This window comes from Leptopilina boulardi, unplaced genomic scaffold (assembly GCF_019393585.1).
Source record: "Leptopilina boulardi isolate dan_hultmark-lab unplaced genomic scaffold, ZJU_Lbou_2.1 LbouV2_69, whole genome shotgun sequence".
Taxonomy (NCBI): Eukaryota; Metazoa; Arthropoda; class Insecta; order Hymenoptera; family Figitidae; genus Leptopilina; species Leptopilina boulardi.
The window spans coordinates 582,022-603,275 of record NW_026138015.1 but is presented as its reverse complement, the minus strand read 5'-3'; the positions used below and the strand labels follow the sequence as shown (position 1 = coordinate 603,275).

The 21,254-nt window shown below is 28.8% G+C and overlaps 1 protein-coding gene across 11 annotated transcripts in view; it reads right to left on the bottom strand.

Annotated features, from left to right (window-relative positions):
• Nucleotides 1-8,084: 8,084 nt before the first annotated feature.
• LOC127290462 (PI-PLC X domain-containing protein 3-like) overlaps nt 8,085-21,254 on the bottom strand; it is a 44,367-nt gene continuing 31,197 nt past the window's right edge. For 8 of the 11 annotated variants that reach the window (XR_007844357.1, XR_007844356.1, XR_007844355.1 and 5 more), the window contains 2 exons: nt 16,337-16,464; nt 12,959-14,903 (listed from right to left, as the gene is read on the bottom strand). Coding sequence is in view for 1 of the 11 variants with exons in the window: in XM_051319036.1 (XP_051174993.1) it covers nt 16,454-16,464 (11 nt within the window). In the remaining 10 variants the exon portion in view is untranslated. Of the gene's footprint in view, nt 8,837-12,958; nt 14,904-16,336; nt 16,465-21,254 lie in introns of those variants that run through there. The other 3 variants (XR_007844358.1, XR_007844359.1, XM_051319036.1) reach the window with 3 other exon arrangements.

Genomic DNA, 21,254 nt, shown 5'->3' with positions numbered 1-21,254 from the left:
TTTATTGGTGGTATTCCCAAACGATAATCTCGCAAATTTAATTTTTTGTATTTTTTTCAAATATATTTTTTACTGTAGCTCAGCATCCGCTGGACCAATCAAAAAGTGCCCCATACATTTTTTGTTTGCTACTTTTTGCTAAAGACAGTTATGGCACTCTGGTGCAATTATCTCAAAAATTTAATTTTTCAAAATTTTTTCCAAAATTGATTTGATTGTAGCCCAGCATCCGCTTATCCAATCAAAAATTGCGCCATACATTTTTTGTTCGCTACTTTTTTGCTAAAGACTGTGTCGATATTCCCGTACGATTATTTTAAAAATTCAATTTTTCTAAATTTTTTCCAAAGTTGTTTTCTCGTGTAGCTCAGTATCCGCTGGACCAATCAAAAAGTGCCCCATACATTTTTTGTTCTTAACTTTTTCCCTATTTTATTGCTGGTATTCCCAAACGATAATCTCGCAAATTTAATTTTTTGTATTTTTTTCAAATATATTTTTTACTGTAGCCCAGCATCCGCTTATCCAATCAAAAATTGCGCCATACATTTTTTGTTCGCTACTTTTTTGCTAAAGACTGTGTCGATATTCCCGTACGATTATCTGGAAAATTTATTTTTTCTAAATTTTTTCCAAATTTGTTTTCTCGTGAAGCTCAGTATCCGCTGGACCAATCAAAAAGTGCCCCATACATTTTTTGTTCTTAACTTTTTCCCTATTTTATTGCTGGTATTCCCAAACGATAATCTCGCAAATTTAATTTTTTGTATTTTTTTTAAATATATTTTTTACTGTAGCTCAGCATCCGCTGGACCAATCAAAAAGTGCCCCATACATTTTTTGTTCGAAACTTTTCGCTATTTTATTGGTGGTATTCCCAAACGATAATCTCGCAAATTTAATTTTTCTAAATTTTTTCCAAATATATTTTTTACTGTAGCTCAGTATCCGCTGGAGCAATCAAAAAGTGCCCTACACATTTTTTGTTCGAAACTTTTTCCATATTTTATTGGTGGTATTCGCAAACGATAATCTCGCAAATTTAATTTTTTGTAATTTTTTCCAAATAAATTTTTTACTGTAGCTCAGCATCCGCTGGACCAATCAAAAAGTGCGCCATACATTTTTTGTTCAAAACTTTTTTCCTATTTTATTGGCAGTATTCCGGAGCAAATATCTCGCAAATTCAAATTTTCCCAAATTTTTCCAAAATCTTTGTGAGTGTAGCTCAGCATCCGCTGGACCAATTAAAAAGTGCGCCATACATTTTTTTGTTCGAGACTTTTTGCTCAATTTTTTGGCATTATTCCTGAGTCATTATCTGGCAAATTTTTTTTTTCGTAAATTTTTCCCCAGTTTTAGTGAGTTTAGCTCAGCATCCGCTGGACAAAACAAAAAGTGCGCTATACAGTTTTTGTTCGAGACTCCAGGGATAAGACTTTGGCGGTATTGCCGATTAATTATCTCGCAAATTTAATTTTTCAAAATTTTTTAAAAAATTTATCTGAGTGTTGCTCAGCATCCGCTGGACCAATCAAAAAGTGCGCCATACATTTTTTGTTCAAAACTTTTTTCCTATTTTATTGGCAGTATTCCGGAGCAAATATCTCGCAAATTCAAATTTTCCCAAAATCTTTGTGAGTGTAGCTCAGCATCTGCTGGACCAATTAAAAAGTGCGCCATACATTTTTTGTTCGAGACTTTTTGCTCATTTTTTTGGCATTATTCCTGAGTCATTATCTGGCAAATTTATTTTTTCGAAAATTTTTCCCCAGTTTTAGTGAGTTTAGCTCAGCATGCGCTGGACCAAACTAAAAGTGCGCTATACAGTTTTTCTTCGAGACTCCAGGGATAAGACTTTGGCGGTATTGCCGATTAATTATCTCGCAAATTTAATTTTTCAAAATTTTTTAAAAAATTTATCTGAGTGTAGCTCAGCATCCGATGGACCAATCAAAATGTGCCCCATACATTTTTTGTTGGAGACTCCCAGGTTAAGACTTTGGCGGTATTCCCGATTAATTATCTCACAAATTTAATTTTTCTTCATTTTTCCCAAACTTGTTGACTAGTATAGCTCAGCATCCGCTGGACCAAACAAAAAGTGCGCTATACAGTTTTTGTTCGAGACTCCAGGGATAAGACTTTGGCGGTATTGCCGATTAATTATCTCGCAAATTTAATTTTTCAAAATTTTTTAAAAAATTTCTCTGAGTGTAGCTCAGCATCCGATGGACCAATCAAAATGTGCGCCATACATTTTTTGTTGGAGACTCCCAGGTTAAGACATTGGCGGTATTCCCGATTAATTATCTCACAAATTTAATTTTTCTTCATTTTTCCCAAACTTGTTGACTAGTATAGCTCAGCATCCGCTGGACCAATCAAAAAGTGCGCCATACATTTTTTGTTTGCTACTTTTTGCTAAAGACTGTGTCAATATTCCCGAACGATTATCTGGAAAATTTTATTTTTCTAAATTTTTTCCAAATTTGTTTTCTCGTGTAGCTCAGCATCCGCTGGACCAATCAAAAAGTGCCCCACACATTTTTTGTTCTAAACTTTTTCCATATTTTATTGGTGGTATTCCCAAACGATAATCTCGCAATTTTAATTTTTTATATTTTTTTCTAAATATATTTTATACTGTAGCTCAGCATCCGCTGGACCAATCAAAAAGTGGGCTATACATTTTTTGTTCGCTACTTTTTGCTAAAGACTGTGTCAATATTCCCGAACGATTATTTTGAAAATTCAATTTTTCTAAATTTTTTTCAAATTTGTTTTCTCGTGTAGCTCAGTATCCGCTGGACCAATCAAAAAGTGCCCCATACATTTTTTGTTCTTAACTTTTTCCCTATTTTATTGCTGGTTTTCCCAAACGATAATCTCGCAAATTTAATTTTTGTATTTTTTTCAAATATATTTTTTACTGTAGCTCAGCATCCGCTGGACCAATCAAAAAGTGCTCCATACATTTTTTGTTTTGCTACTTTTTGCTAAAGACAGTTATGGCACTCTGGTGCAATTATCTCAAAAATTTAATTTTTCAAAATTTTTTCCAAATTTGTTTTCTCGTGTAGCTCAGCATCCGCTAAACCAATCAAAAAGTGCCCCATACATTTTTTGTTTGTTACTTTTTCTAAAGAGTGTGTCGATATTCCTGAACAATTATCTGGAAAATTTATTTTTTCTAAATTTTTTCCAAATTTGTTTTCTCGTGAAGCTCAGCATCCGCTGGACCAATCAAAAAGTGCCCCATACATTTTTTGTTCGAAACTTTTCGCTATTTTATTTGTGGTATTCCCAAACGATAATCTCGCAAATTTAATTTTTTTGTAATTATTTTTAAATATATTTTTTACTGTAGCTCAGCATCCGCTGGACCAATCAAAAAGTGCTCCATACATTTTTTGTTCGAAACTTTTTCCCTATTTTATTGGTGGTAGTCCCAAACGATAATCTCGCAAATTTAATTTTTTGTATTTTTTTCAAATATATTTTTTACTGTAGCTCAGCATCTGCTGGACCAATCAAAAAGTGCCCCATACATTTTTTGTTTGCTACTTTTTGCTAAAGACAGTTATGGCACTCCGGTGCAATTATCTCAAAAATTTAATTTTTTAAAATTTTTTCCGAAATTGATTTGAGTGTAGCCCAGCATCCGCTTAACCAATTAAAAAGTGCCCCATACATTTTTCGTTCGAAACTTTTTCCCTTTTTTATTGGTGGTATTCGCAAACGATAATCTCGCAAATTTAATTTTTTGTAATTTTTTCCAAATAATTTTTTTACTGTAGCTCAGCATCCGCTGGACCAATCAAAAAGTGCTCCATACATTTTTTGTTCGAGACTTTTTGCTCAATTTTTTGGCATTATTCCCGAGTCATTATCTGGCAAATTTTATTTTTCGAAAATTTTTCCCCAGTTATAGTGAGTTTAGCTCAGCATCCGCTGGACCAAACAAAAAGTGCGCTATACAGTTTTTGTTCGAGAGTCCAAGGATAAGACTTTGGCGGTATTTCCGATTAATTATCTCGCAAATTTAATTTTTCAAAATTTTTAAAAAAATTTATCTGAGTGTAGCTCAGCATCCGCTGGACCAATCAAAAAGTGCCCCATACATTTTTTGTTCTTAACTTTTTCCCTATTTTATTGCTGGTATTCCCAAACGATAATCTCGCAAATTTAATTTTTTGTATTTTTTTCAAATATATTTTTTACTGTAGCTCAGCATCCGCTGGACCAATCAAAAAGTGCCCCATACATTTTTTGTTTGCTACTTTTTGCTAAAGACAGTTATGGCACTCCGGTGCAATTATCTCAAAAATTTAATTTTTCTAAATTTTTTCCAAATTTGTTTTCTCGTGTAGCTCAGCATCCGCTGGACCAATCAAAAAGTGCCCCATACATTTTTTATTCGAAACTTTTTCCCTTTTTTGTTGGTGGTATTTGCAAACGATAATCTCGCAAATTTAATTTTTTGTAATTTTTTCCAAATAAATTTTTTACTGTAGCTCAGCATCCGCTGGACCAATCAAAAAGTGCGCCATACATTTTTGGTTCAAAACTTTTTTCCTATTTTATTGGCAGTATTCCGGAGCAAATATCTTGCAAATTCAAATTTTCCCAAATTTTTCCAAAATCTTTGTGAGTGTAGCTCAGCATCCGCTGGACCAATTAAAAAGTGCGCCATACATTTTTTGTTCGAGACTTTTTGCTCAATTTTTTGGCATTATTCCCGAGTCATTATCTGGCAAATTTTTTTTTTCGAAAATTTTTCCCTAGTTTTAGTGAGTTTAGCTCAGCATCCGCTTGACCAAACAAAAAGTGCGCTATTCAGTTTTTGTTCGAGACTCCAGGGATAAGACTTTGACGGTATTGCCGATTAATTATCTCGCAAATTTAATTTTTCAAAATTTTTTAAAAAATTTATCTGAGTGTAGCTCAGCATCCGCTGGACCAATCAAAAAGTGCGCCATACATTTCTTTTTCGAAACTCCCGGGGTAAGGCTTTGGCGGTATACGCGATCAATTATCTCGCAAATTTAATCTTTTCAAAATTTTTAAAAAAATTTATCTGAGTGTAGCTCAGCATCCGATGGACCAATCAAAATGTGCGCCATACATTTTTTGTTCGAGACTCCCAGGTTAAGACTTTGGCGGTATTCCCGATTAATTATCTCACAAATTTAATTTTTCTACATTTTTCACAAACTTGTTGACTAGTATAGCTCAGCATCCGCTGGACCAATCAAAAAGTGCCCCATACATTTTTTGTTCGAAACTTTTCGCTATTTTATTGGTAGTATTCCCAAACGATAATCTCGCAAATTTAATTTTTTGTAATTTTGTTCAAATATTTTTTTACTGTAGCTCAGCATCCGCTTGACCAATCAAAAAGTGCTCCATACATTTTTTGTTCTTAACTTTTTCCCTATTTTATTGGTGGTATTCCCAAACGATAATCTCGCAAATTTAATTTTTTGTATTTTTTTCTAAATATATTTATTACTGTAGCTCAGCATCCGCTGTACCAATCAAAAAGTGCGCCATACATTTTTTGTTTGCTACTTTTTGCTAAAGACAGTTATGGCATTCCGGAGCGATTATCTCAAAAATTTAATTTTTCAAAATTTTTTCCGAAATTGATTTGAGTGTAGCCCAGCATCCGCTTAACCAATCAACAATTGCGCCATACATTTTTTGTTCGCTACTTTTTGCTAAAGACTGTGTCGATATTCCCGAACGATTATCTGAAAAATTTTATTTTTCTAAATTTTTTCCAAATTTGTTTTCTCGTGTAGCTCAGCATCCGCTGGACCAATCAAAAAATGCCCCATACATTTTTTGTTCGAAACTTTTTCCCTATTTTATTGGTGGTATTCCCAAATGATAATCTCGCAAATTTAATTTTTTGTAATTTTTTCCAAATATATTTTTTACTGTAGCTCAGCATCCGCTGGACCAATCAAAAAGTGCGCCATACATTTTTTGTTCAAAACTTTTTCCCTATTTTATTGGTGGTATTCCCGATCGATAATCTCGCAAATTTAATTTCTTAAAAATTTTTCGAAATTTGTTTTTTACTGTAGCTCAACATCCGCTGCACCAATCAAAAAGTGCCCCATACATTTTTTGTTCGAAACTATTTCCTTTTTTTATTGGTGGTATTCCCAAACGATAATCTCGCAAATTTAATTTTTTGTAATTTTTTCCAAATTTTTTTTTTACTGTAGCTCAGCATTTGCTGGACCAATCAAATTGTGTGCCATACATTTTTGGTTTGAAACTTTTTGACTATTTTATTGGTGGTATTCCGAATCTGTAATCGCGCGAATTTAATTTTTCGAAATTTTTTCCAAATTATTTGCATTGGCATGAAACAGTTTTACTTATTTAAAATATAAAAAATTTATTTTAACAAATATATTTATATAGAAACTTATAACAGTTCTTCTACAATGGTATAATAATAATTTAACACAAAAAAAGTAATTAGAAATACATTTAATTTATTTTTTAAAATTCAACTCCCGTCAACTTGAATTATTAAGAAAATGGCAAATCAAGTAAAGTTGACAGCAGTGAATTATAATTATAAGAGAATAATTATTATAGTGCCGTCGATATTAAATTTGATGGCGTAAATATGTATTTGGAAATATATGGTTAATTTAAAAATTTTTTGTGTTTTTAAATTTTCTACAATGTACTATTTATTTAAAAAAGAAAATTACGACCATCGAAAATAATTGGTGCACCTTCTGTAACTGGTACACTTACTCTACAACCCTCTTTTTTCAGAAACTATGTACGAAATAATTGACTGTCATTTAATATAATTTCTACCTTAACAAATATGATAAGAATAAGTTGATAAAAATGTCCGATAGATGTCCCCTAATTAACATTTTCAATTCTATGCTTAAAATAATATTTGAAGAATTATAATTTTTAAATATTTAAAAGTCGAAACGATTTTTTAATTTTATTTCCTTGATACCTGCGAGACCCAAGATTTGTTTACATTTAAGTAGAAAGGACAAATCTTAAATTGATGGTCATAACAATGGGAGCAGAAAATCTCAAACATAGTTAAATCAATTTTACAACTCGTGCAACAATGAAAGTTTTTAAAATATTATGCATTAATTTATTTTTATAAGAAGGTTTATTAATATTATTTTAAAAATTAAATACTATGGAAAAACTTATTTTTTCTAAATAATAATAATTTCAAAAATTATATTAGTTTTATATATTTTGAAAATTTTTTAAATAAAAATATTCGTGAAGTAATATTTGAAAAATTATAATTTGCAATTATTTGTTTGCCGAAACCATTTTTCAATTATTACCTTGATACCTGTGCGACCCAAAATTTGTTTACATTTAAGTAGAAAGGAAAAATCTAAAATTTATGGTCATAACAATAAAGTTAGAAAATTCCAAAGATAATTAAATCAATTTTGTAGGATTATTGTAAGAAAATTTGGCTTTCCTGAATATATTAAAATTTTTGAAAGCGAGATCGCTTAAATCTAGTGTTCCTTAAGTGTATATTGAACAAAAAAAATACCCTTGAAAAATTTTGGTGCAGCAGTTGTCCCAAACAAAAGATTTTTACATTCCGTTTATTTCACTTACATAGAAACTCAAGGTAAATATTAAGTATGATATAATTTACTATAATATAATATTAAATATAGAATATTAATATAATATTAAATAATAATATAATATTAAATATAGAAATTTTTTGTTTGGGGCAGCTGCTACACCAACATTTTTTCTGTGTTTATTTTAAAAATTTTATTTTTTGGTTGTACATTTTGAAATAAAATGCCCTATATAAAATAACAAAAAAAAAAAAACAATAAAAATTACATAGTACAAATAAAATCTGTAATACGTAATTTACATTTTATTTAACAAATGTAATTTTTTATATCGATTCGTTTTTACTTTCAGAACTTATATTTATCTTTATTTTTTTTTCTTGTTGTAATGAGAAATTTTACACATTTTAATGCTTTATTCACCTTTCATTGATTTCAACAAAAAAAAATTTTTTATTTTTAATTACGTACAAAGTACTGGAAATGTTTTTTTTTTTATTTTTAAAACACAAGTAAACAAAAATAAAAGGTCAATAATTAAATTATAATTAAAGCAGTAATGTAACTTGATTTCACCAAATTTTAAAAGTTTCAGTTTTGTACAATTTTCAGAAAATTAAAAACTTATTGACTAATTTTTCAAAAGAAAAAAAAACGAAATTTTAAATAACACTGGTTGACAAAATTTAGGTTATTTTTTGCTACAAGAATAAACGACGGTGATTCTTATAGGATTTTTAAAATTCGGTACTTGGGGTTTTTTTTAGGTCGCTGAATCCAAACTTTTTGGGGTCCGCCGTTTTTAATTTTTTTATTCTGACCTCAAATTTGGATTCAGCGACCCCAAAAACCTCCAAGTACAAAATTTTGAACGATTCGAATAATTTTAAAAATTTTCTATCATATTGCGTCGCCATACTAGGTCCGCCATTCTGAATTTTTCAAATCTGATCCCAGATTTGGATTCAGCGACCCGTAAAACCCCCGACTTCCGAATTTTGAACAAATCGAATCAACTTTAAATTTTTTCGCCATATTGGTTCCGCCATTTTGAATTTTTTAAATCTGACCTCAAATTTGGATTTAGCGACCCCAAAAACCCTAGGGGAACCATTTTTATGCAAATCTAGTCAATTTTTAAATTTTTTGGACGCCATATTTTGTCCGCCATTTTGAATTTTTTAAGTCTGACCTCAAATTCGGATTCAGCAACTCTGGAAACAAAATTCAAAATCACAAAGGTGGCACGATTTTTCTTGGACATAATATGGGCCATCAACTGTCAAGGGATTAAGTTGCTTTGTTTCAGAGAATGCCTCTATAATGTAAACATGTTCTTTATAACGTAGTTTACAGAAAAATTCAATCATATTTATATGCTACTAACGTAAGTTATTAAATATTAGTTTTTAAATATAAGGTTTTGTAATACAGTTATTGTTTGTACTTTGTTTAAAAACAATAAAATGTTGTACATATAACATAATATTTTTAATATTTGTATATAGGGTAACTCCGGGGGAGTAGGCCATACGGGAGAGATGGCCAATTCTAATATTTTATAGTATTTGCTGCTAGGTATCGCTTATTAAAGATTAGTTCGCTTTGTTTTGTGGCAAAACACAATTAAAAGAAAAAATTTCACGAAAAATATTGAAAAAGTATTTAAAAACCTGATTTGTTATTTTGACTAGTTCAGAAAAAAAGTGATGAGTTTACGTTTCTCACTGGTGTTATGTTATTTTATAGAATAATTTTGAATTTTATTTTTTTCTGTAAAGTACATGACCCAAGCTTTGTCATAAATTTATATTTATTCAAAAATTTTATTTATTTAAATTTTAGTTGTGTCAGTTTGTCTCCTGACATTAGGAGAGATGGCCATGTTTTTTCGAGGTGAGATGGCCATACTGTTTAAGTTATTGGCTCCCTTGAGATTCGTGTGTTCGCTAAAAAAAAACATTAATTCTGTGGCAAATGACATTTTTTATGACATATATCACAACAAGACACTCCAACAAAGATTTTCAAATTTAAATATGATTAAATAAAATAATCACTATTGTGTAATTAAATCTTAAAAACGTTTATAAACAATCATAACACAGGTCTACAAAATAACACTTTTATATATATATATATATATATATATATATAGCAGAGTGGTTTTCAATGTATTTTTGTGTGCTGAACACGATCCGGGGTTCTAAAATTGCGTATGAAGTCAGGATTTTGAGAATAGTGGGGGTAAACTCTTCAAAAACCATGTTTTTGAATGTTTTCAGTATTTTTTTCTCCTTAACCTGACGTGATAGAGACTTCTATTATCTAGGCTTAAATTGAAGTTTAAAACGTACATTTTAAGACCCATATGCGCAAAATAAAAAATTTTTTGAAATGTTGATAAAATGGGGGTAATGACCCCAAAAATCTTTTTAAGTTACTTAAACCTAATTTTTTTCACATTTTCAATTTTTTTTTATCTTGCGCATACGTATGTGTCTTAAAGTGTAAGACATGCGCTTTAATTTAAGCCTTTATAAAAGTCTCTATCACGTCAGGTTAAGGAAAAAAAAATACTGAAAACACTCAAAAACACGGTTTTTGGAGACTTTACCCCCACTTTATTCAAAATCCTGACGACGTAATTTTAGAACCCGGAATCATGTTCAGGACACAAAAACAAATTAGAAACCACTCTGATATCTCAAAAAATTTCCTTGTAGCCTTGTTGTGTTGGTGAGACAGACAAACAGACAGCGCTTATGAAAATTGCACTGAATTTAATCATAAATGTTCAAAATGTAGTCAGAACAAGAAAAAAAGACTTTAATCCCTTTAAATTAAAAATTTTGATAAAGCGAAAAGCTAAAAAATGATTTTAAAGTATTGGCCATCTCTCCCATACGCCTATGGCCATCTCCCCCGTACATTCCGGGAGAGATAGCCAAACGCGTTTTTTAAAAAATATTAATTTTAAGATTGTTTGCATTTAAAAAATTTCTCATTTCTATCATTTTTTGTAAGTTAAATGTTCAATGTTTAATTATCAATAAAAGTTAATACTTAAATCACTTTCTTTTTATTTTTACAGACCTTTAAAAAACTATGGCCAACTCCCCCGGACTTACCCTAGTATTAAAAATATTATTTAAAATCTAAATATTAAACTAAACAATAAAAGTACAATATTTATTTACAACATAAATTAAACACATATGAATAACTTTCTATATAATGCAATTAAATTAAACCATGTAAATATAGCCTATATTGATAATTAATTCATTAATTACCCATAAAAAAAGTTTTGATGGAATTGCTCAAAAGTTATTACTCTTGTATTTTTAGGATCACTGAATTATGAATATGATATTTGTTTCTAAAAATTCAAAATAGTTACAGTTTTATATTAAATTAATAATTTATTATTTAACCTAACAATTATTTCCAATAAATTATTATAAACATACAATTAATTGATTATTATTACTTATTATATTATTAATAGTGGTTGTTAAAATAGAAAATAATAAATCACAATGAAGAATTCTCCATGAATTATTAAAAAGAATAATTATAATTATTGGCGAATTCAAATTAAAATCGGTTGCGCGCCACTTCCAGTACAGTAATGTCAGCCAATTAACGCCTGGCGTTCTGTTTTCCACCACCTCCAGCGGAGAGCGTCACTTCAAGAATATTCTCAGCCTATCAACGCCCGGCGTTCTGCGTTCCACCACCTCCAGCGTCGCGCGCAACTCCAGCGACACTTGTCGAGTCTTCATCCATTTAGTCCGCCATCAGCCACGTGCCAGCATCGTCCGGAATTTTTGGTGAGTTTTTCTCATTTTCTTTACCCAGATACCATCCCCTTTTCCAGGAAGTTAACCATGTAAAGTTCCTTACTTAACTCTGTTAACTTCCAGTTAAATTGCATGAATTTCTATGTATCCCACTTTTTTCTTTCCTTTGTTAATTTTCTAGTATTTATCAATTATTTACTAGAAAAATGCAAAGGATTATTTGTAAAATATTAAAGTTTATGTTTTAAAGTTTGTAGTTTGAATTTTTTTTTAAATTATGTAATTAAAGTGCTTTAAATAATTACTAGTGAATTTCCCCGAAAATAAAACTAAATTTTTGGTAAGTGGGACATTCTACTTGAAGCGGACAACCTCGATCCTGGTTTCTTTTTCAATATTATTATTTTTAAATATTATTAATTTATTAAAAATTTAGGAATAGAAGGAAAATGGGTAAATATTTTTAATTAAATTTTATTTCTTTGGTGGCATTAAATTTAATACAAAATATAAATCTTTTTTTCCTCCATCTTGTAAATTTTTAATACATTAATAATATTTAAAAATAATAATATTAAAAAGAAGCAAGAGGTGGTTATCCTCTTCATCTAGAAAGCCCCAAATGTCATTTAATTAGTTTTAATATATAATATTATATAATATATAATTTTTAATTATATATAAAATATTTTTACATTTTTTTAATTAATATTTTTGTATGAATATTATTATTTACAAAATTTTTAAAACTTCATATAAATATTGATCATAAAAAGAAATTTTTTAAAAAAATAATTTCTTTTTATTATCAATATTATTAATTACTACTATTTTTGTATTATTACAATGAAATACATAATTGCATGTATGTGACCTGTGAAGTAAAAAGGAGGAAAATGGCGAATAAATTAAGTTTTTACTGATTGGTTATTCTGATAGAGAAACATTTTTTCTATCAAAATAACCAATAAATAAAAAATTAAATTATTCACCATTATCCCCGCTTTTTACTTTGAAGGTCACATATATGCAATTATATACTTCATAGTAATAATAAAAAAAAATGTAATAATGAATAATACAAAAATATTAACTAAATAAATAATGTATAAAATATTAAATATATAAATAAATATTATTAGAAAGTTAGTTTTATTTTCGGGAAAATTGAAATGTAAATAAACATTTAAAGTACTCTAAGAACATAATTTTAAAGAAAAATTTAAATCTATAGGCAATTTTTAAAACATAATACTTTAATTTTTTAGAAATAATCCTCTGTACTTTTCAAGTAAATGTACATTGATAAGTAGTAGAAGTAAACAAAAGAAAGGAAAAAAAGAGTGGGATATATAGACATTCATGAAAGTTAACTGGAAAAAGACAGAGTTATAACCGGGACTGACCATGGTTAACCGAAAGAAAAGGGATCGGTAGAAGGGAAAGAAAGGGAAGAACTCCACCAAGAAAAAGGACAGCATGTACGTGGCTTTGAAAGGAGGAGGAGGAGGAGAAGAAGAAGACGACAAATATGTTTTCAATAATTTAATAAAATTTTTATTCAATATATATGTTGTTTTTCCTTTCTGTAATGCTGTCTACTAGTCTCTGTTGTCCTTCATTTTCAGCCACGCACATGCTGTCCTTTTTCTTGGTGGAGTTCTTCCCTTTCTTTCCCTTCTACCGATCCCTTTTCTTTCGGTTAACCATGGTCAGTCCCGGTTATAACTCTGTCTTTTTCCAGTTAACTTTCATGAATGTCTATATATCCCACTCTTTTTTTCCTTTCTTTTGTTTACTTCTACTACTTATCAATGTACATTTACTTGAAAAGTACAGAGGATTATTTCTAAAAAATTAAAGTATTATGTTTTAAAAATTGCCTATAGATTTAAATTTTTCTTTAAAATTATGTTCTTAGAGTACTTTAAATGTTTATTTACATTTCAATTTTCCCGAAAATAAAACTAACTTTCTAATAATATTTATTTATATATTTAATATTTTATACATTATTTATTTAGTTAATATTTTTGTATTATTCATTATTACATTTTTTTTTATTATTACTATGAAGTATATAATTGCATATATGTGACCTTCAAAGTAAAAAGCGGGGATAATGGTGAATAATTTAATTTTTTATTTATTGGTTATTTTGATAGAAAAAATGTTTCTCTATCAGAATAACCAATCAGTAAAAACTTAATTTATTCGCCATTTTCCTCCTTTTTACTTCACAGGTCACATACATGCAATTATGTATTTCATTGTAATAATACAAAAATAGTAGTAATTAATAATATTGATAATAAAAAGAAATTATTTTTTTAAAAAATTTCTTTTTATGATCAATATTTATATGAAGTTTTAAAAATTTTGTAAATAATAATATTCATACAAAAATATTAATTAAAAAAATGTAAAAATATTTTATATATAATTAAAAATTATATATTATATAATATTATATATTAAAACTAATTAAATGACATTTGGGGCTTTCTAGATGAAGAGGATAACCACCTCTTGCTTCTTTTTAATATTATTATTTTTAAATATTATTAATGTATTAAAAATTTACAAGATGGAGGAAAAAAAGATTTATATTTTGTATTAAATTTAATGCCACCAAAGAAATAAAATTTAATTAAAAATATTTACCCATTTTCCTTCTATTCCTAAATTTTTAATAAATTAATAATATTTAAAAATAATAATATTGAAAAAGAAACCAGGATCGAGGTTGTCCGCTTCAAGTAGAATGTCCCACTTACCAAAAATTTAGTTTTATTTTCGGGGAAATTCACTAGTAATTATTTAAAGCACTTTAATTACATAATTTAAAAAAAAATTCAAACTACAAACTTTAAAACATAAACTTTAATATTTTACAAATAATCCTTTGCATTTTTCTAGTAAATAATTGATAAATACTAGAAAATTAACAAAGGAAAGAAAAAAGTGGGATACATAGAAATTCATGCAATTTAACTGGAAGTTAACAGAGTTAAGTAAGGAACTTTACATGGTTAACTTCCTGGAAAAGGGGATGGTATCTGGGTAAAGAAAATGAGAAAAACTCACCAAAAATTCCGGACGATGCTGGCACGTGGCTGATGGCGGACTAAATGGATGAAGACTCGACAAGTGTCGCTGGAGTTGCGCGCGACGCTGGAGGTGGTGGAACGCAGAACGCCGGGCGTTGATAGGCTGAGAATATTCTTGAAGTGACGCTCTCCGCTGGAGGTGGTGGAAAACAGAACGCCAGGCGTTAATTGGCTGACATTACTGTACTGGAAGTGGCGCGCAACCGATTTTAATTTGAATTCGCCAATAATTATAATTATTCTTTTTAATAATTCATGGAGAATTTTTATTTCAATTTTTGTACTACAATTGACGGACGTCTATTCTTCTCGTGTTTGCATCGAAAATGTCGGAAACCTCTTCTTCTTCAGGAAACAACTGCAAACTAAAAAATTTTTTGATTTATTATTTTCTATTTTAACCACCACTATTAACAATATAATAAGTAATAATAATCAATTAATTGTATGTTTATAATAATTTATTGGAAATAATTGTTAGGTTAAATAATAAATTATTAATTTAATATAAAACTGTAAATAAATACATTATTTTTGAAAAAAAATTTTTAATTTGGGTGATTCTCATAAATGAGTTCTTTTAGTTGTCCAAATCAATATTATTTATTTACAATATAATTATATAATAATTAATAATATTTATAGATAAATGAAAAATGTTTTTATGTAAATAATTATTAACCTATTGCGCTGGAAATAGTCTTTTAAAATACATCTTTTTTCGCTTCCTAAACACGTGTTAATAAATGTACTATAATTTTGTATTTTTAAGAATTAATTCAGCACAACTTATTTTTTATTACTAAACTAGCATCATATCCTCTCTCGCTAACATTCACTCGGTTAAAATTGTAATTATTATTGTTTTCTTATTTCAGTTCATTTATGTTTAATTATAATATTTTTTAAATCAATATAATATTAAATTTATTTTTATCTTTAAATTTTATATTTTTAAGAAATCCAAATAAAAAATTTATTCTAACGAATTTAATGAGTTGTTTCAAAGAATTAATTTAATTGAGTATTCACTAAATTGTCTCCGGGAATTATGTTCTATTCTACATCTGTTTTTCGATGACTATAAAACGGTTAAAATATACAAAATTTAAAAAATTTTGTTTTCTAAAAACCATTTTGAATTTTAAAAAAAAATTGAATATGGCGAACCCAATACGGCGGAAAAATTTAAAATTGATTCGATTTTCTTAAAATTTGATTTTCGGTGGTTTTTGAAAAAAAAATTATTGAAAAGATTTTAAATCACGATAATTTTTTAAAAATTGAATATTTTTTGATGAATTTTAAAATTGAGACGCATTTTACATGTGAATAACTACAAAAATAAAAAAGTTTGCAAAATTAGCAAAAAAATTTTTTTTTGAAAAAAGTTGCAAAAAACTAAAATATGTTTTTTTTCTAATTCATATGTTTAATATGTGTATAAATTTTAATTTTGAATCATATATGTACATACACCCTTGGTGCATAATATACTGTTTAACATCAAGCAAAGGGAAGATTTTATTGAAAATGCAAAAAATTGGAAGAGTGCAATGCAATTGCATGATATTCCAGAAGGTACATAACTGAACGAAAGACTTCATATACTTTTAGAAACATTTCAAAAATAAATTATTACTTTTAGAAAAATTTAATTAATATATTTTTTTTAAATCAAACTTTGTTAGAACAACTTTTTTACAAATCAAAACTTTTTAGAATAAAATTTATAGAAATGGATTTTTTTTAGGAAAAAAGGATTAGAAAATATTTTTTCGAAAAAGTCAAAACCTACCTGAATTTCTTTCCTATGTCTTTATAGAATTGTTTTCAAGATTGACCATTGTAATACCATTGGCGGACGTCTTTACTGCTGGTATACGCATCGAAAATGTAGAAAACCTCCTCTTCTTTAGGAAATAACTACAAATTCAACAAATAATAGTATTATTAACAATGAAATAACTAATGATAATTAATTCAGTACGATATTATTTAGAATTCAGTAATGAACTTTTTGTATATATAGTTTTTGTACTAGATTAATACAAGTATTTTACTTGATAACTACTGAACCGATTGTCCTGAAATTTAACATACTTTTTCAATACATAATAATCTAGTCTTTAATCGAAGGATTGATTTTTTTATGCAAAACTTTTCTTTTTACATCTAAAAAATAACCGCTTTTTTGACGAAAATCGAACCTTTAACTTTGACAGGTCGACATTTTGTCAAATATTTTTTTCTTTTTAAATCCTTCGATTAAATACCATATAATCTTTCAATAAATGTAAATCCGTTTTAATTTTTGATTTCAGACGAAGCAGATTATCATAATGTTGGTCACCGCAAATCATGTTTTTCAGAAGGACGTCACTTCAAGAGAACACAACTTTGGAACTATTTAATATTTTTAACTTTTTTTTTTAAAATTCAAGTTTAAATTATGTATTTTTAGATAATCGAGGGGGAATTTACTAGTTAAAAACGTATACACTTGACTACCGGTAATGCACCTCATATTATTACAGCACCGTAATAACGAATTATTACACGATATTACACAAGTATTACAGAAAAAGTGTACACTTGACTACCTGAGTAAATTCCCCCTCGTAGATAATAAATCGATATTTTTAAAACATTTCATGATTTACGAGAAAAAAATTCATGAATAATGTCTATTTTTGGCGCTACAACTACGAGTGCCCCCTTAAATATTAATTTAAATTTACTGTATCTATAAAAGATATTTTTTTGAGAATAAAGCGAAAGATTAGTTATTACAATTTGTGATGTTACTAAGGGCGCACTCACACCTTTTTGGCTGCCTGCCTGCCTGCAGGAGTTGTCATGGTAACGTGCAGGAGTAAGAGAGAGAAAATTCAAATTTGTATTTACCATCTCTATTGGCGCGCTATACAAATCGTAAAAATCTGTTCTGAACACGTTCAAGTTATTAATTTTTTATAAAATTTAATATCAAGAGGTTTTGGAGGTCGCTGATGTCGAATCTGATATTAAATTTTCAAAATTCAAAATGGCGGATATGAAATAAAAAAATTAATAACTTTTTAAAAATTTGATCGCCATTTTGAATTTTGAAAATCTGACGAAAATCAGCGATCCCGAAAACCCCCAGATAGGGTCAGCCGGGGTAAATCCGAACGCTTTTAGTAAGTTTCAACAATAACATAAGTTTTTTCTTTTAAAAGATAATACTTCCGGTATTCTGGTGCATGAAGTTGTTACTTTACTTTCATAGAACAATTTTATGGGGTAGCAAAAATTTTTGATACATTACAATCGCAGGAAACTTAGCGTTCGTATTTATCTCGATACTTTATGCAACTTTCCTAAAATACCGGAGTAAATACGAACGCCACTGTATTTCAGAAAAATCTTAGGGAAAATAAATTTAAAGTATTGCAATTGTTAAACTTATATCAAAACTCAAAAAAAAAAATACGATAAAAAACCTATTATGTAATAATGCATCATATATAAATACAAAAATCAAACAGGTTAAAAATTAAAATGCATTACACAATTAAAATTAAAATTTTTTAAATTCAAAATGTCGGACTTTCCTAAAACTTATTTTTAAAAATGATCAAATTTGCTAACTCCAAATTCGTAATCAGCGACCCTGAAATCCCCCGAGTAATAATATTTTCGAGCGAATCCAATGAAGTTTTTAATTCCCATCCGCCATATTGGATCCGCCATTTTGAATTTTGAAAAACTGACTTCAAATTGTTAATCAGCGACCCCAAAAACCCTAGAATACCAAATTTTATTAAGATCCTGAAAAACTTTTTTCAACAAACCATTTGGCAAAACAAGTGGAACACTCCTTCGAGAGAACAGAGATTAAAGAACCCCGCACCGGATACATGGGAAATGGGGGTCCGGTGAATTTTTCTGTGCTTTTGATATTTTTTAGTTTAGGTCATTCTGAACAAAAAAGTCAAGTGACAAAAAGTCAAAAAATGGACGGTTTTTAAGATATATGCAATTAAAGTGGGAATGGGACCTCAGTAACGCTCACGGCATACTCAACTATCTTTCCCTGTAATATTCAGATTAATGTAATAAAAGAGTTTACAATGGACTTTATATATAATATAATATAATATAATATAATATAATATAATATAATATAATATAATATAATATAATATAATATAATATAATATAATATAATATAATATAATATAATATAATATAATATAATATAATATAATATAATATAATATAATATAATATAATATAATATAATAATATACTGTGGGGGTTCTTGTTATTGTTTATTATTCTACCAGGTAAACTACTAGCCTTAATATACCAGATATTATATTATATTATATTATATTATATTATGTTACATTACATTATACTATATTATATTATATTATATTATATTATATTATATTATATTATATTATATTATATTATATTATATTACATTACATATAAAGTCTATTGTAAACTCATTTATTACAATAATCTCAATATTACAGGGAAAGATAGTTGAGTATGCCGTGAGCGTTACTGAGGTCCCATTCCCACTTTAATTGCATATATCTTAAAAACCGTCCATTTTTTGACTTTTTGTCACTTGACTTTTTTGTTCAGAATGACCTAAACTAAAAAATATCAAAAGCACAGAAAAATTCACCGGACCCCCATTTCCCATGTATCCGGTGCGGGGTTCTTTCTGCTTATTAATTACTAACGAGGATACATATAGAAAGAAAAACTTTTTTCTATGTTTTTTTATAATGTTAAAATAATAGTGTAATCAAATAAAAACAATTTTGTGTGGTTCTGATATAAGAAAAAATTATTGAAAATACCGTTCGAATTTACCCCGGTTTTCCAATTTTCAGGGGTAAATACAAACGGTCTGATATTATTAATAAAATTTTACAGAAGGCAAAAATCCAAAATAGTTTCTGTTCTAGTATTCATAACAAACAATTACACAGGCACACAAAAAAAAAGTCAGGTCCCAAAAAACACAACCCCATACTCCTATGTTTTTGGGGTCGCTGAAACCGAATATGACCATGAAAAATTTTTTTAACGACCCATTCTTCCGCAAACACCCCCTTGCACCGACTCACGGGGGTGGAGTTTCAAATTAAAAAAAAATCGAGTAAGGTGTCTATTCCAATTTTTTTTGGGTCGCTTAATCCGAAAAACACCACTATAAACAAATCCTTCCTTCCCTTAACCCCGTACAACCCTCTGGGAGGGGGTTAAAATTTTAAATTTCACAAAAAGTCAAGTTTGGTGTCTAATCCTACGTTTTTTGGGGCGCTGAAACTGAAAAACGCCACCAAAAACAAGTCCTTTTCTCCCTTAACCCCCTACAACCCCCTAAGAAGGGGTTGGAATTTCAATTTTTACAAAAAGTCGAGTACAGTATCTATTCCTATGTTTTTTTGGTCGCTGAAATCAAAAAACACCATCAAAAATAAAGTTTTCTAGAAAGTTACCTATGATTACACAAATACGCGCCTACAATGTCTTATGGAAATTTATTTTTCTACACTTAGCGCCGTGAAAATGAAATTCCAACCCCTTCTCAAGGGGTTGTAGGGGGTTAAGGGAGGAAGGGACTTGTTTTTGGTGGCGTTTTTCGGTTTCAGCGCCGCAAAAAACATAGGATTAGACACCAAACTTGACTTTTTGTGAAATTTAAAATTTTAACCCCCTCCCAGAGGGTTGTACGGGGTTAAGGGAAGGAAGGATTTGTTTTTAGTAATGTTTTTCGGATTAAGTGACCCAAAAAACATTGGAATAGACACCCTACTCGATTTTTTTTTTAATTTGAAACTCCAACCCCCCTGAGTAGGTGCAAGGGGGTGTTTGCGGGAAAATGGGTCTGCAAAAAAATTTTTCATGGTCATATTCGGTTTCAGCGACCCCAAAAACATAGGAATATGGCGTTGTGTTTTTTGGGAGCTGACTTTTTTTTGTGTGCCTGTGTAATAAATAACAAAATGAATTTTTAGCTTCTTTTTCTTCAAATACGAGACAAAATACTGAAAGAGTGTCATCTTTGATTTTCAATCTTTGTTGCAATACTCGTTATCTTTGTTTATGCTGTTGCTAATTAACAAACGAAAAATGGGATAATACTTAAAATTTCTTGAAGAGGATCTGAGGTAAAAATTCTCATGTCTAACTTATTTTTTAAAATTTTAATTAAGCTGAAATAATTAGCGTTTGGATATACCCCGGCTGACCCTACTAAGTTTTATTAAATATCAATAATTTTTAAAAGATATCTTGCCACTTTTCATTTAAGGGTTGTTTTTACCCCTAAAAACTACAAACGACTTGATCTAGGAAAACGGCCAAACGCGGTTTTTTTTTTTTTTTTTTTGGTTCTTAGTTTCCGAAAATATTGAATTTTTTTGTGGGTCAAAAATCGTGTCGGACATTGTAATAGAATTTCCAAAATCAAAATTGCTGATACACGAAAAGGAAATTATTAAATTCGATAAAAAAAATTACTCAATACAAATTAATAATACAGTCAAATTTACTGCATCGATTGAAGAAGTAAAGACAAAATCGATGCGAGCGCCAATGCTTTCCGCGAATTGTTTAAAATACTGACTAAAAATACTTTATGAACGTAGTGTGCTTGAAGACATATTGCACGTGTTCACTGTTATAGACTTTACTTTTCTATT